This window comes from Lissotriton vulgaris, chromosome 6 (assembly GCF_964263255.1).
Source record: "Lissotriton vulgaris chromosome 6, aLisVul1.2, whole genome shotgun sequence".
NCBI classification, from domain to species: domain Eukaryota; kingdom Metazoa; phylum Chordata; class Amphibia; order Caudata; family Salamandridae; genus Lissotriton; species Lissotriton vulgaris.
In genome coordinates this window covers 772,828,732-772,850,087 of record NC_141694.1, presented here as the reverse complement: position 1 = coordinate 772,850,087, position 21,356 = coordinate 772,828,732, and the positions used below count along the sequence as shown (strand labels likewise).

At 41.4% G+C, this 21,356-nt stretch overlaps 1 protein-coding gene across 2 annotated transcripts in view; it reads right to left on the bottom strand.

Moving 5' to 3' along the window:
* Positions 1 to 21,356, bottom strand: part of LOC147707963 (amine sulfotransferase-like) — a 576,176-nt gene that overhangs the window by 166,385 nt on the left and 388,435 nt on the right. For both annotated transcript variants that reach the window (XM_086926766.1, XM_086926767.1), the window contains one exon: positions 18,866 to 18,992. In XM_086926766.1, the coding sequence (XP_086782892.1) occupies positions 18,866 to 18,992 (127 nt within the window). The remainder of the gene's footprint in view (positions 1 to 18,865; positions 18,993 to 21,356) is intronic.

Here is a 21,356-nt window from a genome sequence, read left to right as displayed (position 1 = left end):
AGATTTACTTCAATTTCTTTGAGAGGCAAATGCAAACATAGAAAATATAGAATACAAGACACCTGGGGAACTGTGCACTTTGGATCCTGTTAATGTATGCAGGTATTTCAATCATAGATTTGAAGCTATGATGTCTTTTATCACAAACAAAAAAATCCACCTCTTGGAGAGGTTCTGGATTTCTTTTGGAGAAAGGAGTATCAAGCAAGAGGTGCTCCTCACATATGCTGCTATGGATCAAAGATGCTCCCAAATTTGGAACAGATTCAGATGACACAGTGATGAGTTTTATTGAACAATATTCTACATGTGATGTACCAAAAAGTACAGAATAAAAGAATATAAGACATCAAGTCATACGATTTCAAACCCATCGTTGTAGAAAATACTGTCGTCGAAAATACAAATCTAAGGATAAGTACTACACAAAATGTCGAATTGCATTTCCACGTCCAGTATTACCAAAAGGAAGAGTGAACAATTTTATGTCATCTTTGCGACATACTGTCACAAATAAATCACCGAAAAATACCTACAACTTAAGAAGAAATGAAGAGTCAAAATACATAAATGACTATAACCCAGTCATTTTGTCCATGTGGAATGCTAACATGGATATTCAATATGTTGCAGACAACTCCATTGCTGTGGCTCCATATGTAACGTCTAACATTACTAAATCTGAAAAGATGGAACTAAAGGAAATGTGGGAAGAAATTTCTCATGAAAAGAGCCTAAGTAAGAAATTGTACAGCTACAGTCTGAAGATGTTGTCTCATCGAGGAATCGGAGCATATGAATGTTCAGATCGCTTATCATCTGCAAGTCTATACTCCAAATCTAGAACAATCATTTGGGTGAGTTTAGGTCTTGCAAGAACACGAAACCAAGTTTTGAAATCTGTAGAAGAAATTGAGTATTTAGCAGAGAGAAAACCAGACAGTACAGATATTTTGAAGACAAATATGTTGCATACATACTATCCAAATACAAGTAATCATCTTGAGAACGTTTGTCTCTATGAAGTACTGCAAAGCTATACTTTTAAGAGGAATACTACAGAAGATATCAATAAAGGAGTATATGCTGTGATTGGATCTGAAGGATGTTTAGTGAAACAAAGAAAAGGACATTTGATTAATCACCGAAAACTGAGTTGCGAAACTCCTGACAAAAGGGAATTTTACTACTTAGCTCTTTTGCAACTCTTTAAGCCGTGGTGTACTGAACTGGAACTACTTGGAGATTTTGACAGTTATGAAGATTCATTCAACGCAACTAAAAATACTATAGAATGTCCTGCTTTTACTAATTATCGCTTGGGGAAATACCTGCTTTGACCATAAACGCTGCCGTGAGGGGAACGGCTCTTCAATCCTTCCTGAGAGTGCCGCCGCAGTAGCGTGAACGCCGCCGTGAGGGGAACGGCCACCGTAGTCGCAGCAAGCCACCACCGCCGCAGGGACTACACTTCCCAGCTGCCCCGGCGGGTGTGGCGCGACCAACGTGACACCATCGGAGCGCCCCTTAAGAGGGAGGAGCGCCGAGCAAGCGCCCAGAACGCTTGGGGAAATACCTGCTTTGACCATAAACGCTGCCGTGAGGGGAACGGCTCTTCAATCCTTCCTGAGAGTGCCGCCGCAGTAGCGTGAACGCCGCCGTGAGGGGAACGGCCACCGTAGTCGCAGCAAGCCACCACCGCCGCAGGGACTACACTTCCCAGCTGCCCCGGCGGGTGTGGCGCGACCAACGTGACACAATCGGAGCGCCCCTTAAGAGGGAGGAGCGCCAAGTGAGCGCCGAGAACGCTTGGGGAAATACCTGCTTTGACCATAAACGCTGCCGTGAGGGGAACGGCTCTTCAATCCTTCCTGAGAGTGCCGCCGCAGTAGTGTGAACGCCGCCGTGAGGGGAACGGCCACCGTAGTCGCAGCAAGCCACCACCGCCGCAGGGACTACACTTCCCAGCTGCCCCGGCGGGTGTGGCGCGACCAACGTGACACCATCGGAGCGCCCCTTAAGAGGGAGGAGCGCCGAGAACGCTTGGGGAAATACCTGCTTTGACCATAAACGCTGCCGTGAGGGGAACGGCTCTTCAATCCTTCCTGAGAGTGCCGCCGCAGTAGCGTGAACGCCGCCGTGAGGGGAACGGCCACCGAAGTCGCAGCAAGCCACCACCGCCGCAGGGACTACACTTCCCAGCTGCCCCGGCGGGTGTGGCGCGACCAACGTGACACCATCGGAGCGCCCCTTAAGAGGGAGGAGCGCCTCTCGCCCCGCGAGTCGCGCGCGGGAGCGCCCGGGGCGAAGCCCGGGCAAAGGGCGGGCCCTCTTAGGCCCTCAGAGGCCAGAAGAGACTGGGCTGGACCCGAAGTTCTGGCCAATTTCCTGAGTAAGTAGTGATCCATCTATTATTCCTTCTATTGTTAAACTGCACGATGGCTACAGCTGTTGCTAGCTCTGCCATTGCCGGCTTGGATAAAAGTGGGAGCATATTAAATCGAACCCTGGATGACTACTTCTCCAAAGCAGCGCCTGAGGGTAATAAAGAACTACTACTTGCTGAGCGGCGGGAGGATCGGCGCCGCTCAAGTGAACGTATTAAAAACAGGACATTGTCTGAGCCCATTATCTCTGTTACCCTGGACAACGAAATGAATAGCATTTTGACAGACAACATATCTCCAACAGCCAGTGTGCCCATACTACTTAAGGAATGCCTAGCTCCCGCTATTTCACCCACGCAAACCCAGCCAGAGTCACAAATTGAGGCACATGATCTTCCCAGTATACCTAACTCTGTTAAAATCATGATTTCACCCACAATCAGGCCGGGCAAGGTAGTAAGAGGAAAAAATCAGAGGCCATTGCCACACAAAGTACATGGGCCCCCACCTTCCAAAAGGAGACGGAAGAAAATGGACACAAACAAGCCTAAGTTAAGCCATACTGAATTCGGGAAGAAGCCCAACTCTGTCACTACCATGACTCTGGGAAAGCCTGTTAGTAAACAAGCAACAGCAACTGCCTTAACCCCTCCAACACTTGTGATACCATCCTCCCCATTAGTCACAGTGCCAGACATTATCCACATTCCAATGGAAGAAGGTTCGCAGCCAGCTTCTCCGAAAACTCTTTTGGACAATATAGAAATGATTGTGCGAACTTACTTGCTAGCCTTATCTGAAAGACTTAAGGGAGTGGAGTTAAGGTTGGGGAAAATTGAGCTGGACCTGGCAGCTCTTGGGCAATCGGATAGGCCATTAAGGTCTCAGAATGCGCCACAACCCCAAAAAGCTTTAACCTCAATGTACACCCCACCAATTGAAGGAGCAGCTGTAAAATCTACCAACTCTACTATGGATAACAACCAAGTAGTAGCCATTTCAGCTGCCCCTAACCACCCAACTACAGGTGTTTCATCTGTTAGTAAACCTTCCAATAATTCTAAAGCAAAACTGCTAAAAACACCTATGAGTAGACCAACTATAACATCTAATAGTACTGATACTCTTGCTAATATTCAGGCCAGGGAACCGAGCATCCCCCCGAATAGTCTCTTAAGAGCCGAAGAGAATGAGACTAGCCATGTAAGAGGACAGGGAAGGAGACCACCTACGGAACTTCCGCCGGAAGCTTTACCGTATGTGGTGGTACTCACTGGGGTCCCTGAGCTGACAAGCGGTAAGCAGGAAGGTTACTTTCAATTAAAAAACAAGATAATGCACTGGTTGTCATTGTACAGACCCAAAGCTAATCATGTAAATGGCGAAATAGTTCACGTTCGCCGTCTGTCTTGGCTGGGTGGAAGAACAAAAGACATAGGGGGTGAAATTGTAGTTTTAAACTTCAGAGACAGAAAGGCGGTCCAATACATTTTGAGCTGGCCCTATGGCAATGAAAATAACTGTATAGTGCCACGCCCATTGACCTATTTCTACCCAAGATCCACTGTATTTCCCCCCCAACATCTAACCAATAACATCCCCTTCAACGCCCATTTTTCAAATATGGAAACAGCTAGGAACCCCGCCTATTTGCACCAACTAGTTCCACCCCCTGTGATGCATGGGTGGAACACCATACCAACTAGTCACAACCTAGGAGGAAATAGAAAAATGTCCCATCTCATCCCATTCACTCCCTTAGAACTATCAAATAGGTTTGAGCCATTCAGTGGCCTGGAGGAGTGCGATTGATGTTTAAAGAGTATGGAAGATAACAGGGGTATTGAAAATGTCTCATGTATTTTGGGGTGTACTGAGGAAAATGGATCTAGTAGTCCGAAGCCAGGTTCATGCTCTGTTGTAACATGTGATGAAACATATAGAAGCTTGTCTGTTGCTTTACCTGTAGCATCTACTGGGACAAATGAGAGTTCTCTTTTGTTATCACTCGCTTCAAGTCAAAAAAGTAGAGATGCTGGGGGGAATGAAAATGTGTCATGTACCTTGGGATATCATTATGAAAGAAAAGGCAATAGCTGTCTCAAGGTGGACTTACGTCCCGTTTTCATAGGTGCCGATGGAGTCAATAGGAGCTTGCCAGTTGTTCCACCTGTTGTGCCCCACGATTTGAATGAGGGATCTCCCTTGTTTACACTTGTATCATGGAATATTGCAGGGGTGCGTGCGAAATTAAGTGACCCCGACTGGAATGCATACATGAACACCTTTGACATCTGTGTATTACAGGAAACATGGGCCACAGTACTAATGCATAGGGTTGGTTATAAAAGCTACCAAATAGAGGCTGTGCCTTCCCCAAGAGGTCGCGCATCCGGAGGCCTACTAGTATGGGTCAATGTTTCCATTAAATTAGGTATTAAAATGATTAACACTGACTCCCCAGACATTCTTTGTCTGGAAGTAACGACAGTGGATAATAGGGTGTTTTACCTTCTTAATGTATATAACAGTCCCCAATCTTCCCACAAGGAATCCCCATGTATAGGGAAGCTAGAGTCACTTATGGATTCATTAAAAACAGAGGCAAGTGTTATTCTATGTGGAGATCTGAACTGTAATTTTGAACCAATCACAGGGATAGCTCAATTGTTTGAAGAGGAGGACACTGCCAATGGAATACCTGCCCTGAACGAGAATAGTATGGTGGCCGCTACTGCATTGGCTTTACAGATTACGAGGTTCTTGACTTCACATGGCCTGAGAGCATGTAACGGCCGTATGCCATCTGACAGCCCGAAAGCCCCCACTTTCAAGAGACGTGATTATGGAAGTAACCTAGACTATGTTATCGTCTCCTTTGACCTTTGGCCCTTTACAGTAGACCTAAAGGTCAAAGAGAGATATGAAAGTGACCATCGCCCTCTGGAAATGAGCTTTCTACCAAGCATGTTAACGGGGCTTGATATCTCGGAGGGAGGCCATAGCCTAGCATCCTCATCCACAATTGATAATATTGTCCTTAGTAACAACCGTAGGGCGGTTAAATGGGCCTTCGTATTAGAGAAAGAGGACCTATTGGCCAATATTTACTGCATTTTTGCAGATACCCTGGACTCATATTGTCCACATAGCAGTGACCCTAAAGAATTCATTGATTTACATAAGTCCCTCTTCAGCAAACTATTAGAAATTCTTACAAAAAAAACTAAAAAAGGTCTTGGCAGGACTAATGCAAAACCCACAGGCAAACCTTGGTATAACAAGGAATGCCGTTGTGCCAAAACTGCACTGATTAATGCTGTAAAAGGGGAAGGCTTATAACAAAACAATTTTAGGAGCGAAATCCTCATGGGATGAGGAAATATGGCTCAGTATGTTAACAGCCGCTAAAAACAAGGACCAGAGACAATTCTGGGAACTGGCAGCCAAGGAAAATAAACGGGAAAAAGGTTCCAGGAAGGTTTATTTAGATGAGGATACTTGGGTTAAGCACTTCACGTCATTGTATGCAGCAAAAACTCCAACTGACGCTGTAACAGACGTATCCTTGGTCATAATACCAGCTAACATCCACCCGGTAGTCTTCACCATACAAGAAACAGAGACAGCAATCACTACAGTAAAGAAAGGGAAGGCGCCAGGGCTTGATAGAAATCCTGGTGACCTGTATCTGTATAATATTGATGTTTGGGCACCCTACTTAAATCATCTATTCAATATAGTTGCGGCTAGCGATCACATTCCGGACACATGGAATGGCACAGAAATTATTACCATTTTTAAAAAAGGGGACCGTGGCGACCCAGACAATTACCGCCCCATTAGCCTTTTAGATATTACGCAGAAGATATATGCCAGGCATATTTTAAACCGAATAAACTCATGGTTGGAGGAGGAGTCAATTTTATCTAAATATCAGGCGGGATTTAGGAATAAAACAAGTACTATTGACCAAGTATTTAGGCTATGCTGCTTGTACTGGAAATATGTCATCATCCGCAAAGGTCACTTGTATGTGACCTTTGTAGACCTCCGAGCAGCATTTGACCTAATCCCACGCGACCTACTTTGGGAAACCCTAAATAGGCAAGGACTGCCAGGCGAATTATTAAAACTAGTGATGGGTTTGCATCAGGAGAACTACGCTAAGGTCAGGTGGGGCCCAAATGGGGAACTCACAGACCCGATCCCCATAAAAAGGGGAGTGCGTCAGGGTTGCGTTCTGGCCCCCACGCTTTTCTCCCTTTACGTAAACGATATTGCAACCTACATGGAAAATTGTGACAACGACTCGCCCCGACTGGGAGGGGAACGTGTTGCGTCCCTCCTTTTCGCGGACGACACAATTTTAATTTCGCAAACGCCACGCGGTCTACAGATCCTATTAGACCGGTTCCAACAGTACTGTATCCATAAAGGATTAGAAATTAATATAAAAAAAACAAAATACATGGCACTAAACCCGCACAAAACTTTTAAAAAGAATTTAATGTTAAATGGGCAAAAATTAGACTACGAGCACAGTTTTACCTACCTGGGGGTCTTGTTAGACTCTGTAATGGGATGGGGCCCACAACTGGAAAAATGAAAATTGGTGTTCAAACAAAACTGTTTTCCAATAACACAGAGGTATAATAAAAGTGTGATTAAGGCAGTTACTCCAGCAATAGAGCTTTTTAGATATAAGGTACAATCTGCCTCTTTGTATGGGGCAGAAATCTGGGGGCCAGTATGTAAAAAAACGTTTGAAGTCCTGGAGAATACATTTATTAGGGGACTACTAAAAGTTCCAACTAATACCCCATTGATACCCTTATTCCTTGACCTAAATATTAAACACACAGATCAGCATGCTATACTGAGACCATTGCTGTTGTGGGTCAGATTATGGACAACTTTGGAATTATCTGACTATAAAAATGGGTTGAAGGAAGTACTTGAGCTTGATAGAGACAGTAAGATTTTTTGGTTTAAGCATGTAAAAAACTGGCTAATCAAGCTCGGACTAACACACTTTTGGAACGAGCCTGGTTCCCTAAACTCAGCTTCCAAGAAAATTGTTAAATTAACTTTTTGGTCATATGTGAGCCACGATTCTGTGTATACAAGAACACACGGTCCTCTCACAGAAAAATTTCTTTTGGTAAAAAATGAGGCATCTTTCGAACAATTTCTTGATGAAATCCAGCCTCCATTGGCCAAATCTCTATATCTAAAATTTAGGTATGGAACGCTGAGGATAAAGGTAACAGAGAAAAGATGGGGAAAGACAGATAAAGACCATTGCACCTTGTGCACCAATTATCAAAGGGAGGATATCTTTCACATATTGTTTTTTTGCCCTAGTTACGGCAAGGTAAGGAAAAAATGGATAGTCCCCTTGTGCCGTAACATTGGCTCTACCTCCCACAGGGAAGCTGGCAGGATCTTAAGTACGGACACCAGCCAAGTAATTGTGTTCGGAACTAGTAAATTTCTATTGTCCGTTTATTTTATCAGAAGGAAATTATCTCTCTCATTTTAACCATGAATAACTGTTCATCTGGACTTTCCTTAACCATGAATAACGCCTAGGCATTGTACCTTTTTAATTCTTGGCTGTTACAAATTAATTTAATGTTCTTTTAACTTTTCTACTGTTTTTAAATATTTTAATATTTAATTGATTCTGTGCCAAACCTGAAATTGTAAAATCTTGTGTCCAAATATGATGAAATGTAATTTAATGTGCCCAAATATGACGAAATATAGATGCAATGTAGTTTATATATTAGGGTGCCCACTATAATGTATGAATTGAAGGTTTATACTGTTGTATATTTTACTATGAACTGTATATTTTATGTTATCTTTTATGTTGCAAACGCAACGAAATAAAGATTAAACTTGAACTTGAACTTGAATTATCTGAAAATGTTGAACGATGAAATACAGCAAGAAGGTACAATTGCAGCAGAGATTGTTAGTGACAGTTCTCAAGACAGTCAAAGTTCTGTTTCGTTGAGTCAGGATCCACTAGGAGAACCAATTATCCAAAATGAAGCAGCAACTGCCATGGATGAGGTGGAAAGAGCAATGCAACAAGCTCAAGAGGATGTAATAAACTTAGAAGAATTAGAAAAACAACTAAATGTTGAGCAAAAACAAATATACGATCAAGTGACAGAAGAGATTGAGCATGGTTTATATCATGAGAAAAAAGAGTGCTCATGTACATCATTTAAAGCTGTCCAACTGTACGTGAGTGGAGAAGAAGCAACTGGAAAAAGTTTTCTAATTAAAAGAATTGCAACATATCTACAGAAAAGAACTGAGTCGTCACTGTCTTGTGTTGTGACTTCGGCAACTGGATTGGCAGCACATAACATTAAAGGGATTACTTTACATTGTTTATTGATGCTGCCAGTAGAGCATGAAAATACATTAGAATACCACAAGCTATCTGGAGAAGCTTGTTGTGAAGTTTCTAGAGTTTTGAACAAAATGAAACTTCTCAATATTGATGAGGTTAGCATGGTATCAAATGTAATGCTTGCCTTTGTGCATTTAAGAATGCAACAAATCCTTAAAACAGAGTATGATGTGTTATTTGGAGGAAAACACTTCATAGTTTTGGGAGATCTACTACAACTAACTCCTGTGAAAGGACAGCCAGTATTTAAAACAGTTACACATGAAGACACTAGAAAGTGCCTGGGAAGCATTGGAAATGTTAATATTTGGTCATATTTCGAATATTCAGAACTCATTACAAATATGCGACAGACAAAGGACGCTGATTATAAAAGTATTCTTGAAGATATAAGAATTGGAAAAGCGAGTGAACATGGCAAAGAAGCTTTACAGGTACTATTACTTACAAATTTATTTCCAAACGAAAATATTCTCCCAGAGAATATATATAGAGAAATTGCAGAAAAGAAATCAGTGATATGCTTGATGCCAACTCTGAAAGAATGTTCAATATTCAATGAAAAAATGTTAAAGTTAGAAAATCAAGAAATTATAAAACTGGAAGCTATTGATAGAATAGAGCATGAAGGAGCTACTATTATTTTGTCACAAAAGTTGAAGTCAAAATTGGATTCTTTAGAGAAATCAATATCTAAAACTGCTGGTTTAGAAAATAATCTATATGCATTTATAAATTGTCGGATAATTTTACGACGTAATTTACATGTGGAAAGAGGTTTAGTAAATGGAGCAATGGGTAATGTTGTTGATTTTGTGAATTACCCAAACAGAGATGACATTGAATTTTTGAAAATCAAATTTGATGAAATTGAAGATGTACAACAATTGAGTCGTTGTTCAGCACGTTTTTTGCTTGTAAAAGATTTATATGTCCGCCTAAAACAGTTTCCTGTTTGTTTGGCATATGCGGTGACTATTCATAAATCTCAAGGTTTAAGTGTAGATTGTGCTTTGGTGAATATTGGAAGTACTGTTTTTAAAGAGGGTATGGCATATGTTGCTTAATCTCGAGACAGAATTTTATCTGGATTATACCTGATTGAGTTTGTTGACACAAAGAATAGTGCAGATGTAAATTGTGTAAAAGAGTATAATAGGGTAAGAAGAGAACATGCTCCCAATTTACCTCAATATCCAGTACTTGAAAAGCGTGTGGTAAGTCAAAAAATAAGATATGAGAAAAATTGTAGCAAGGTTACAGAGAAAAGAAAAAAACTAGATGAACCAGTGATAGTAAGCAAAAAGAAAAAGGATTCTATTGAAGAGGTGGTTGGTTTTCAGTTTGAATACAGTTCTGGTGTCAACTGCTATGCTAATGTTGTGGTTAATGTTGTTTTTTTCTTGAAACTTTACTACAAAAAATTATTGAAAATCGGGACAAAAGATTTTGTTGTTTGTTGAATTCTGTGTATGAGAAATGTAGTAGTGATAAAACTAAAATAGAAAGTGTTTCTGATATTCGAAATGTTTTAGACATATGTTCTGGTTTAAATCAATTTTCACAGAATATTCAGCACGATTGTCAGGAATTTCTAATGTATATGCTTGTTGTATTGCAAGATGAAGGTATAGATATTGAATATCTTTTTGGCCTTTCTTATCAACGGCAACATGACTGTGATAATTGTTCGTTTTCAAGTAGTACTGAAATAGACACTGAAAGATTTATATATTTGACTTTACCAGACTGCAAATCAGTGTCTTTTAATAATCTAGTTAGAGAAGCAAATCAAAACATGGTCTGTATCCAATGTAACTCACAAATGTTATCAACATTATTTATACAAAGATATGGGCAGTATGTAATTTTAATGTTGCAACGATGCAGACCTGATGGAAGAAAACTGACAACTGTAATAAACAATTTTGTGGCTTCTCAACTATCAATATCAGGAAGAACTTTTGTAAGTGTAGCAATTATTTTCCATGATGGTCTTTCTACAACATCAGCACACTACACAGCTTATTTAAAATGTACAAAAGGCTGGACTCATTGTAATGATACTCAGTTGATTTTTAAACAACGTTTGCCTTATGACTGACCAAATTCTTACCTAGTGTTTTTACAACCCAAATTTTAGGGAAAATAATTGGCCTGGGAAAATTACTGCTGTTAAGAAAGGGTAGTCTGGTGTTGAAAAGTACTTTGTGAATGAGGGTGATGAGGTTAAAAAAATTATTGTAGTTGACGTAGAGGTAGTGTAAGTGTATCAGATAGTGGGTGATGTGGCTATCACAGGAGATGCTGATCATCAGTGAGGCAGAGGTGTTTTAGATTTGTTGTAGTTGTTGGAGATGTTGGTGACATTTTCTATTCCCTTGTAGAGGTTTCTTTTAATGGTATACAGCTCCTTGGTAAGATAAAGGATGAACAGAGTGTGATGGGCATACCAGATGATGTTGAGGTTCTGATAGCATGCTAGTTGTTTAAGGTTCTATGTACATGATAAATAGCATCGGGTGGAGGTATAACATTTGTTAGATGGTACAAAAGATGTTGGTGCTTTTGATTCAGAAGGTTGGGAAACGGACGCTTAAGAGTACTATTAAGTATCTTCCAAACTAAGGATTTCACACATACTATTTGGCCATGAGGAATGGTATTTGAAACAAAAAATGACTATTTTGGGTAAATGTTGTTAGCATATGTGTGTACATTACTTTATTTAGAGTGTATAAAAAAGAAGTAATAATGTTTTGTTACTTTGTGATTGTTGGTAATATCCCTTACTTACGTAAAAGATTGCTGTTCGAAAAAAACATTTAAGATATGTTTTTTTATAATTGTTACATTCATAATAAAAATGTTGAATGGTTTTTTTTAAAGATAATCTTATTGATTGTCTTTTTTTTGCCCGCTGTTATATGATGAGTACTATTGAACTCACTGTTTTCAGTGAAATTCAATATATTCTGAGAACAGCAAAATAAAATACATAACATATTATACAAATCATTTTGTATTGTGAAATATATATTATAACTCAATTTTTTTCTTCTCTTCCACAGATATTATATTTATTAAAATTATATTATTACCTTTTTATTACTTACAAGGTGAGTATGTCAAACAAAAAATACTTTTTCATCACTCTCTTACTTCTCTTTCCCTTTTTCACTTTCTTCAGTTTGTGTCTTACTCCATTTTCTATGTTCATGTTACTCTCCTTCACTCATTCTCTTTACTCCCCTTAATTCACCTTTACACTCCTTCTCTCACTATCAGTACCCTTCCCTTACACTCACTTACCTTCTCCTGCTCCCTCTTTCCTCTCTGTGTCCCTCACTTCTCTTTTCTTTCTTCCTCCATCACTACCCTTCTTTTGCTCTATCCCTCACTCTTTTCTCTCTCCCCCTCACTCTCTCTCCTTCACACCATCCCTCACTCACTTTCAGTCACCCCCCTTCTCTTATTCCCTCACTTCTTCTTGCTTACTCCCCTTCCTTTATTCCCTTCCTCACTCCCCTTTCCTCCATCCGTCTCTAGGTCTCTTCCTCTGTCTCAGTCACTATAACTGCCTCACCCTCTCTCAGTCCCTCACTCTCCCTCTCTTTCTCTCTCACTGTCTCCCTCTCTCTCCACCAATCTTCCTTTTCTTTCCTCTCTCTTTCCATAAATTCTTCTCTCTCACTCACTACTTTTTCCAGTATCTTAATATGCTTCTTTTCCCCTCACTGTCACTGCCCTTCACTCAATCTCACTCCTCTTCTCCTACTTCATATTCCCCTCTTTGTGCATCACTCTCATTCCCTTTCACCTGCTCCCATTCCCTCACTCCCCCTCACTCTCTTTCCCTCACTCCATCCGTCAGTCCTCTTCCCTTACTTCCCTTTCCTCATTCACTTTTGCTAACTCCCATTTGTTTAGTCCCCCACTCCCCTTTACTCCATTTCTCTCTCCCTCTCTTCCTCTGTCTCACTCAGTGTAACCGCCTCACTCCTTCTCAGTCACTCGCTCTCCCTCTCTTTCTCTCTCACTCTCTCTCTCTCACTCTCTCTCCCTCACCCTTCCTGTCTTTCTCTTTCTGTTTCCTTCCCTCCTACTTTATCCCTCAGTCCCATTTCCTCTCTCTTAATCTCCTTCCTTCTCTCTCATTCCCCTTTCGTCCCTCTCATACCCTTTCTTTCACTGTTACTGCCTATAACTCACCCTCAGTACTTTTCCCTCACTCACCTTCCCTAACTCCCCTTCCTTCACTCCTCTTTCCTCACTCCCTCACTTCAGCTCACTAACTCCCCTTCGTTTATTCCTTCCCTCACTTTTTTATCCATTTTTCTCTCCCTGTCTCCCTTGGCTCACTCACTCTAACTGCCTCACTCCTTCTCAGTTCCTTGCTCTCCTACTCTCTCATTCTGTCCCTATCTCTCCCTTACCCTTAAACTCCTTTCCTCTCTCTTTCTATCACTCCTTCTGTATTCCTCACTCACTTTCCCTCTCTCTTAATTTTCTTCCCTCACCCTCATACTCCTTCCCTAACTGTCACTGCCCTTCACTCACCGTCACTCCCTTTCCCCCTCTGCACTTCATCCTATCTGTATTTCTCACCCCTTCACTTTCCCGCTCCCTTTTCCTCACTCCCCCTCGCTCTCCTTCTCTCACTCCATTCCTTACTCCCCTTCTCTCACTTCCCTTTTCTAACTCCCTCCATCCCCTCACTCCACGTCTCTCTCCCTCATTCCTCATCTCTCACTTTCCCTTAACCCCTTTTCTTATCTTCATACCCCTTCCGTCACAGTCACTCCACTTCTCTTACCTTCACTCCCTTTACCCTGCTCTACTTCTCCCTCTCTGTCTCTTACTCCCCTTCCTTGTCTCCGTCCCCTGCTCCCCTTTTCTCACTCTTCCTCCCTCACTTTCCTTTCCTTACTGCCCTTCCCTTACTCCTTTACACCCCTTACCTCACTCCCTTACCCCTAGTCCCCTTGTTTCAGTCACTCTTTGACTCCCCTTTCCTCACCCACCATACTACCCTTTCCTCACTCATTCCATCAGTCCCTTCCTCCCCTTCACTCAGTCATTTCAGTCATTCATTTATACACTACACATTCATTCAAAAAAGGTATGACACAGTATATAAGAGATATAGCTCTTTTTGGAGAAGTGAAGTTAGTTCTGTAAAGAACTGCTTTTTGTCTTTTTTGTTTTGTTTTGTTTTTGTAGTTTTTTAACAATTTTATATGTTTTTTGGGTTGTTTTTGAAACAACAAAGTAAACAGGTAACGAAAAACTGTTCAACAGGAACAGAAATAATAAATGAAAAAAATGTAAGTGTGGGAGCATGTGTGCTGCCTAATCTTCATCTCAATCAAATTTATACTCTGCTCTCCATAACAGAGAATCTCATTGCAGAAGTTGCAACGTATATGTAAATTTTTGAAAAGTGGCCGAATTTCCAAAGGAGTGGATGAAGGAGATGCTCCAGCAGAAGAGGTGCTGGGGACAGCATCTGGAGGGTTGGCTGCAAGGACTTGAGTAGATGCCCTTGCAAAGTCAACCGGATGCACATTTTTTACGTGCCTAATCATGGTATGTATACTAAATGAGTAGTGCTTCTTCGGATCCACTCTTGATAGCACACTTCCACATATTGTGCAGGTAACCTTGGGGGCATTAACTTTCTTCTGCCCCTCTGGATACTTAAAAAACTTCCAAATGAATGAATGTTTGCTCTTCTTAGGAAGGGGCTGCTCTGGAACAATGTCCATATCAGAATCAGATGTTGAATCTTCGGGCTGGTGTTGCTCTGCCATTTCCTCAAGTTTGAAAAGCAGGAAGAAAACTCCAAAGATCCTTCTCCCATCAAAGTGAAAGAGATAGTGAGGGAAGTGGGTGGAGTGTTTGAAGATTCTGGAAAACTACTATAAACCAATCAAAAGTGTTGTTTTCAAGTCACATGACTGAAAATGTCATGTCATGAGTGATGTCATGAGTGATGTCACTGACCATGTCATGAGTGATGTAATATGGGACGTCATCAGCAGGGCATTGCGGTCGCGCGAGTTATAGGTAGCTGAACTAACTATAACGGGGGAATTTCAAAGGTTTTGTAGGAGTGAAATGTTTAGCTAACTGTAACATGTGTGAAACCTATGTTTTTTTCAGTGAATTTGCAAGGTTTTTTAAATGCTAATTCCTAACTATAATGTGTGTGAAACCTATGGTTTTTTCAGTGAATTTACACGGTTTTTTAAATGCTAATTCCTAACTATAACGTGTGTGAAACCTATGGTTTTTTCGGTGAATATATATATATGCAAGAATTACCACAATGTTTGTAGCTAAATTAAAAGATACCAAATACAATGATATAGCTTTTTAGACATAAATGTACATCATATTTATATGTGAAACTATCGCAAAATTAGATTGGGATACGTCCATACAGAAAACAACGTAGATGTTGTCTCATGAATTAAAGGATTAAAATAACATGTGTGTACACGTGATAAAGTCAGGACATGATCACCACATGTTAACTGCTTCATTGAGCTCCTTCGGTTGCGTTAATGCAAAAGTTTGTTAAAATTACACAAAAATACACAGAATTTTCAGTGATAGACAGAAGGAATGGGGATGACCTATGAGTGAGACCTGAGAAACAAACCTGCCACAGACTGCAATAAGTAACGTTATACATATGCAAAAGGAATTATAATAGAGACGGTTAAGCACTTGCCTCGCTCAGACAAGTTTGCTCTACATTTCCTCAAATTGTAAAAAAGTGAAAAAGTGAGAGCCCAACTGGGTCTGCAAACTAAATTTTATATATTTCTGAGACCACATGAATGGCAGTACATGACCTGAGAAGATGTCTTCTTTAAAATGCACAGTGCTTAATAATTGGAAGGTCCACAACTGACATTATATACTGCTGCACTCGGAAAAGTGAAAATTAAAGTGAAAGAGACTGATCCTGACTCTTGAAAACGGGATTCTCAAAACCTTGTGGCAGTGTGGCACACAACTGTTGCAATGTCAACACATAAAAACTCAGCGATATTGCCCTTTTCTTTTTCAGGCACCCTTGACACTGGCAATGCCGTTTAGATGTTCAGGAACCTTTAGGTTCAAAAACCTTAATCAACAGTGAAGAGAAACCAAGTAGCCTTTTTTTGCAGAATTACATTTTTCTCTGTTTTCCTGGAGTCCTTTTAAATCTTTGATAACATTAACTGCTGGCAACATGTTCTTTCTATGTTCATATTGCATTGCTTTGATTTTATATCTTTACATTTTAGATGTGTTCAAACTTTGTGTACACTAAACTATTAATGGTGTACATATCCTTAATATACATGAGATATTGTTAAAAGTCTTCATTGCAACAGTGATGACTGCAATTATATTTGCCTCTGACTCCTACCTTGACTAAACCTTAGATGCTCAACCATGTCTATTGCAGTGCCTAATTTATAATAGGATACGTGCTGGGGTCAAAAGTTTAGCACAGAAGCCAACGGCTTGCTCTATCAAATGTCAGGGTTTCTAAATACCAAGGCTGTGTAGTCATTGTTCCAGCTCATACCTGCTTCATCTGTGACCAGACAATCCCTCCCCATTAATCACACTCTTTTTCAAGTTCTGGTTTAATCCTTGCTTTCTTTACTTATACTTGTTTTCCCATCTTTCTCCTCCTTTTTCCCTTTTTGTTTTTTTTTCCTCTCTTGCGCTGGGTAAAAGTCAGATGTGGAAAAGTATGTGACGGTCCGCAAAAATGAGTGCTGGTGAGTCCCACCTTCAGCCAATGGCACAAATAACCACTGGTCTACCCAGAGAATCATGGTGGCAAAGCCAAGGTCCAGTTTTTGTTATGTCCTTGTATTTTTGTGTCCTGGTTAGTAGGGACCCTCAGTCTCCTCTTCTGTTTTGCAAGTGCTGTGGCCTTTAGACTACGTACTCTGGGCAGCTTAGTTGGCAGTCATCGTTAGCAGTGAGATCTGAGTCTGGAACTTGGAGAACACTATAACATAGTATAACGGTTCTGACTATAATGTATCCTACAGTAGAAATGTATCTGATTATGGCGTAATTAAAGCATTGATTTGACAACTATAAGTCCTGAAGCAAACAGTGTAAACTGAGGAGTAGATTTACAACATTGTCATGCAGTGCATCACAGCAATACCCCTTTCTGGGCTCCACTGTGTGACAGGGAAAGGACAGGAATGTGCCATATTTAACTCAATTCAAAATAAAAAGAACAGATGATGTGCGGAATGCTGAACAATGCAAACATTCACCCCCATTCACAGATCTGGGTTTAATCCATAATTTATTTGCTCACCACACCACCCCAGTTTGGACCCAAATATATGCAAATCAGTCCTGACCCTGCTCCTTAGGGGAACAATCCAGCCCAAACTGCCAAGCCTGGGCCTTCCTAAGCCGGAAAATTAATTCCTGAGATATCATTTAATGTCACTGTCATACTCACTTGGGTATAACAAATATAAGAAGCTAATTTTCAAGGATGGCCTCTGATTTCAGTTGAATATGATTAGACAAAAAATCTGCAAGGGTATGAGGGCGTAGTTTAGTATTCATACTTTAATGATTTTCTCACAGACCCTATTACTAGCTTGTCGGTAACATACCTTGAAGACTCTTTTTTATATTTGAAGAGCTGAAGATGTTTGGTATCCAGAGCAATCAGGGATACTCCCAGCCAGGTGTAGTGAACTAAACAAATCTGCAAGTGTATGGGGATGTGGTTTAGTCGACCTAATTCTTCAACTCCTCAACATGATTCATATTTGAAGGACACCAGGATGCATTTTTGATTTCGGTTTTCCTTTGTTAACACTGGAGTTGATGCACTGGTATGAATTGACTAGTGGATATATACATACTGCCCTTCATAACTTTTATGTAGAGTTTTGTTCTAAATCTATCCCCATGAATTTTTTCTAACTGATCAATTACAATATAAATACCTTTGAATACATTCCTTTCTTGCTGTGTGTTTAATTTAGTTTGACTTTCTTCTCTTGATAGTAAATTTGCTTACTGTTTGAAATTACTAATGAACATTAAAGTAATCCTAAGGATACATTAGGTTCAATCTACTAAAGAACCAAAAATAATATATCATTTCAGTGAATTAACCTTGAAAACAAAATCCCTTGTAGCTATCCCTTTTTACTTAAACTATTCCCAATGCAGGCATCCTTTCAACATGGTGCAAGAGAGTCTGTGTTACATGCAGGGTTGTTTTTGTGCAGTAAGGGCACCTTCCTGCATGAAAAAAACCCTGAGAGGCAAATTCTAATTTATATGCGTGCTGCAGGAAGCCACACACATGCAAAGAGCATGTAATGAGTTAAAATAAAGATATTTCTCTTCATTACACCCCCCTGAGAAGGATCATGTTTTTGGTGCATTCCCAGGTTTATAGGTTCTGGTAAATCTGGGGATGCATCAAAACCCATGAGAGCTGCTTGTATCAAAAACCATGAGAACTGCGTGGGAACACCCACACAACCCCCATGGAATGCCTCCCCAGTAGTGATTTGCTCTTCTCCCAATTTTTGGAGTCACTCATGGCCAAGCAAAGTGGCCTTGTGTAGCTTCATGAATTGCATTTGTGGTTTGCGTCGTTCTTGTACCAAGATGCGTGGTGCAAGAGCGACCCAAACAGGCTTACAAATATGCCCCTAAGTCTCTTTTAGTTCGCAAGAACCTAGACTGCTTTTTAAATTGTTTGTTGAGGTACCCATCTGTGAGCATGTGAATGATGCAATTCCTACACCTTGGCACCTCAAAACAGGAGACAACATCTACAACCACCTGCTCCTCATATTAAACATTTTAAATAATATCCCATTAGGCATATAAGCTCTAACTTGAAAAGTTAGTTCTGTTGTGTGGTAATACTTACATGCATATTGATTTTACACAATGTACACACCGATGAGTGTTTTAAACCAACTGGATGTCTTAATTCAAAATCAAGAAAATACATTTTAAAAAAGTAAAAAATTACCTTCCCCACTTAGAAATTTCTCCATGAAGTGTTCAAAAGTTGATGATTGTGTCAGGGATGGCATCATCTTTTCAAAATGGTAAAATGAAGTTAAGACATCTTTAGGGTTTCTTGTTATATAGATAACCTGCAACAACACACATCAAAGAGTAATGCAAATAGCTGTTCTTTATAGCAACTGTACATTAATAACATAACATAGCATGTGTATTTGTGAAGCGCACGTTCACCACTACAACAATAACAGATGTTTGTTGTTACCCAACTTAATGATACTCATTTTATCGACCTCAGATGGATGAAAGGCTGAGTGGACCCGCCAGGATTTGAACCTGTGACCATGAGATTGAACACAAGCCCCTGCAGTAGATGCATTAGTCCACTGAGCCACCAGACCCGGCATAAATCCAACTTGCCTCAAATAGTGTCATCTGAGTCGTGGGTCTGTGATCTTGCCAAGTTCTTTACGGACAAGATTAAATCGATCCAGGACTCCTTTACAGAGAGGTCTGCTGAAGGGTCTCCTGGCATTGGGGCCGGACTAGTTCCACCGTCCACGCGGGATGCTGTTTTGGCGGAGTTCCCCTTTGTTTCCACCGATGCTTCCCTTGCACTTCTGGCCAATCTTAAATCAGGCTCGCCGTTAGACCCCTGTCCGGCCAAATTTTTGGCCAGGATGGCGCCTGTGGTGAACCCATTGGTCAACCCTCTCTTGAACTTGTCTTTGAGGGAGGGGAGGGTCGCGCGGTCCTGGAAAAGGGCTATGGTGATCCCCCTCCTCAAGAAGCCTGGATTAGACGCCGAGGTTCTGGCCAACTACAGGCCGATCTCCCTCCACCCGGCGCTGGCTAAGATCACGGAGAAGCATGTGCACGGCGTTCTTTCTAGCTTTCTAGAATCGAATGACCTATTGCACCCCTCGCAATCCGGATTCCGTCCTAATTTAAGTACGGAGACGGCACTCCTGGAGGTGTCAGAGGTTATTAGGGAGACACTGGACTCAGGAGGCAGGGCCATGCTTGTCATGCTTGATCTGTCGGCGGCCTTTGACACCGTTCCCCATGAGGCGCTTCTCGCCAGACTCTATGACATCGGTCTGAGGGGGACGGTGTTCAAATGGTTTACATCTTTCCTTAAGGGTCGTCGACAAACGGTCTGGGCCTCCCCGAGCTCCGCTGAGATGCAGCCTTTGGGAGTCGGAGTTCCGCAGGGCTCTGTGTTGAGCCCGACCCTTTTTAACATCTTTATGACCCCTCTGGCGGCAATGGTGGAGTCCTTTGGGGCCCAGATCGTATCCTACGCGGATGACACTCAACTGCTCTTCACGTGTAGGAAAGATCAGGCTTTTGATGGAGAGAGCATTCGGGGGTGCCTAGGGATGGTCTTTAACTGGTTTCAGCGGAACAGCCTCAAAGCTAATTCCAACAAATCGGAGGTACTGTTCTTTGGCTGTGCCTCGGACCCTCTGCTTACAGAAGAGCATAGAAAGATCACTGTGCAAGCCTTAATAGGCTCCAGACTGGACTATGCCAACGTCCTATATTTAGGGCTTCCGGGCTATCTTGTTCAGCGGCTGCAGGTTGTGCAGAACTCTGCGGCTCGCGCCATCTTCGGCCTCTATAGGCAAGCTAGAGCATCCGGGTTGGTGCAGTTGCTTCACTGGCTGCCCATCCGGAAGCGGATTATGTTTAAAGCTCTGACTCTGGCTCACAAAGCACTTTTTGGCTCGGGAGCATGGTACCTACAGCGCAGGCTCGTCTTTTATCGCCCGGTTCGATCTCTTCGGTCGGAATCTCTGTTCTTGGCCGTGTTCCCTCGAGTGAGGAAGGCCCGCACCGGGGGTCGCTCCTTTGGTCTTAGGGCCCCTCAGTTGTGGAACACCTTACCTTTGGCCTTGCGGCGTACTCCGAATCTGCTCCTGTTTAGGAAGAGCCTCAAGACCTGGCTTTTGACCCTTTAGGATGTCTTTCTTTCCCTTATCTGTCTCTGTTTTATGGTGTTATGTTTTTTCACACTGAGCTGCCTATATAAAGCGCCGGGACACTCTCACTGAGTAGCCGTGCGCTATAGAAATAAAATTATAACATAACATAACATAACATAATACCATGCAACTGTTTCCCCTTCCAACTTGAACATGTGCATTTGAAATGTCAGTTAATTTCCTTTGGCTGTGAAACAATTTGGAGTTGGAAGGCCATATTGAAACAGTCAACAATATATTTCCCTGGTACTATCATGAGCAAAAAGTAGGGTTCAACTACATAAAAAAGAAGAACATGAAATACATTAGAGTATCTCAACGTTTTAAACAGCAACAAGACCAGGGATATGTAGTGTGTGCAAAGGCCTGGTCTGCAAAGAGATATGCAGATGGTACCTTATACATTCAATATTTATGTATCTGAGTCGGGTATAAATATTTTGTAGATGACTGTGAAACTTCAAATGACAGTCCATGCTTACAGTTGTACAGCAACAAATGCATAAT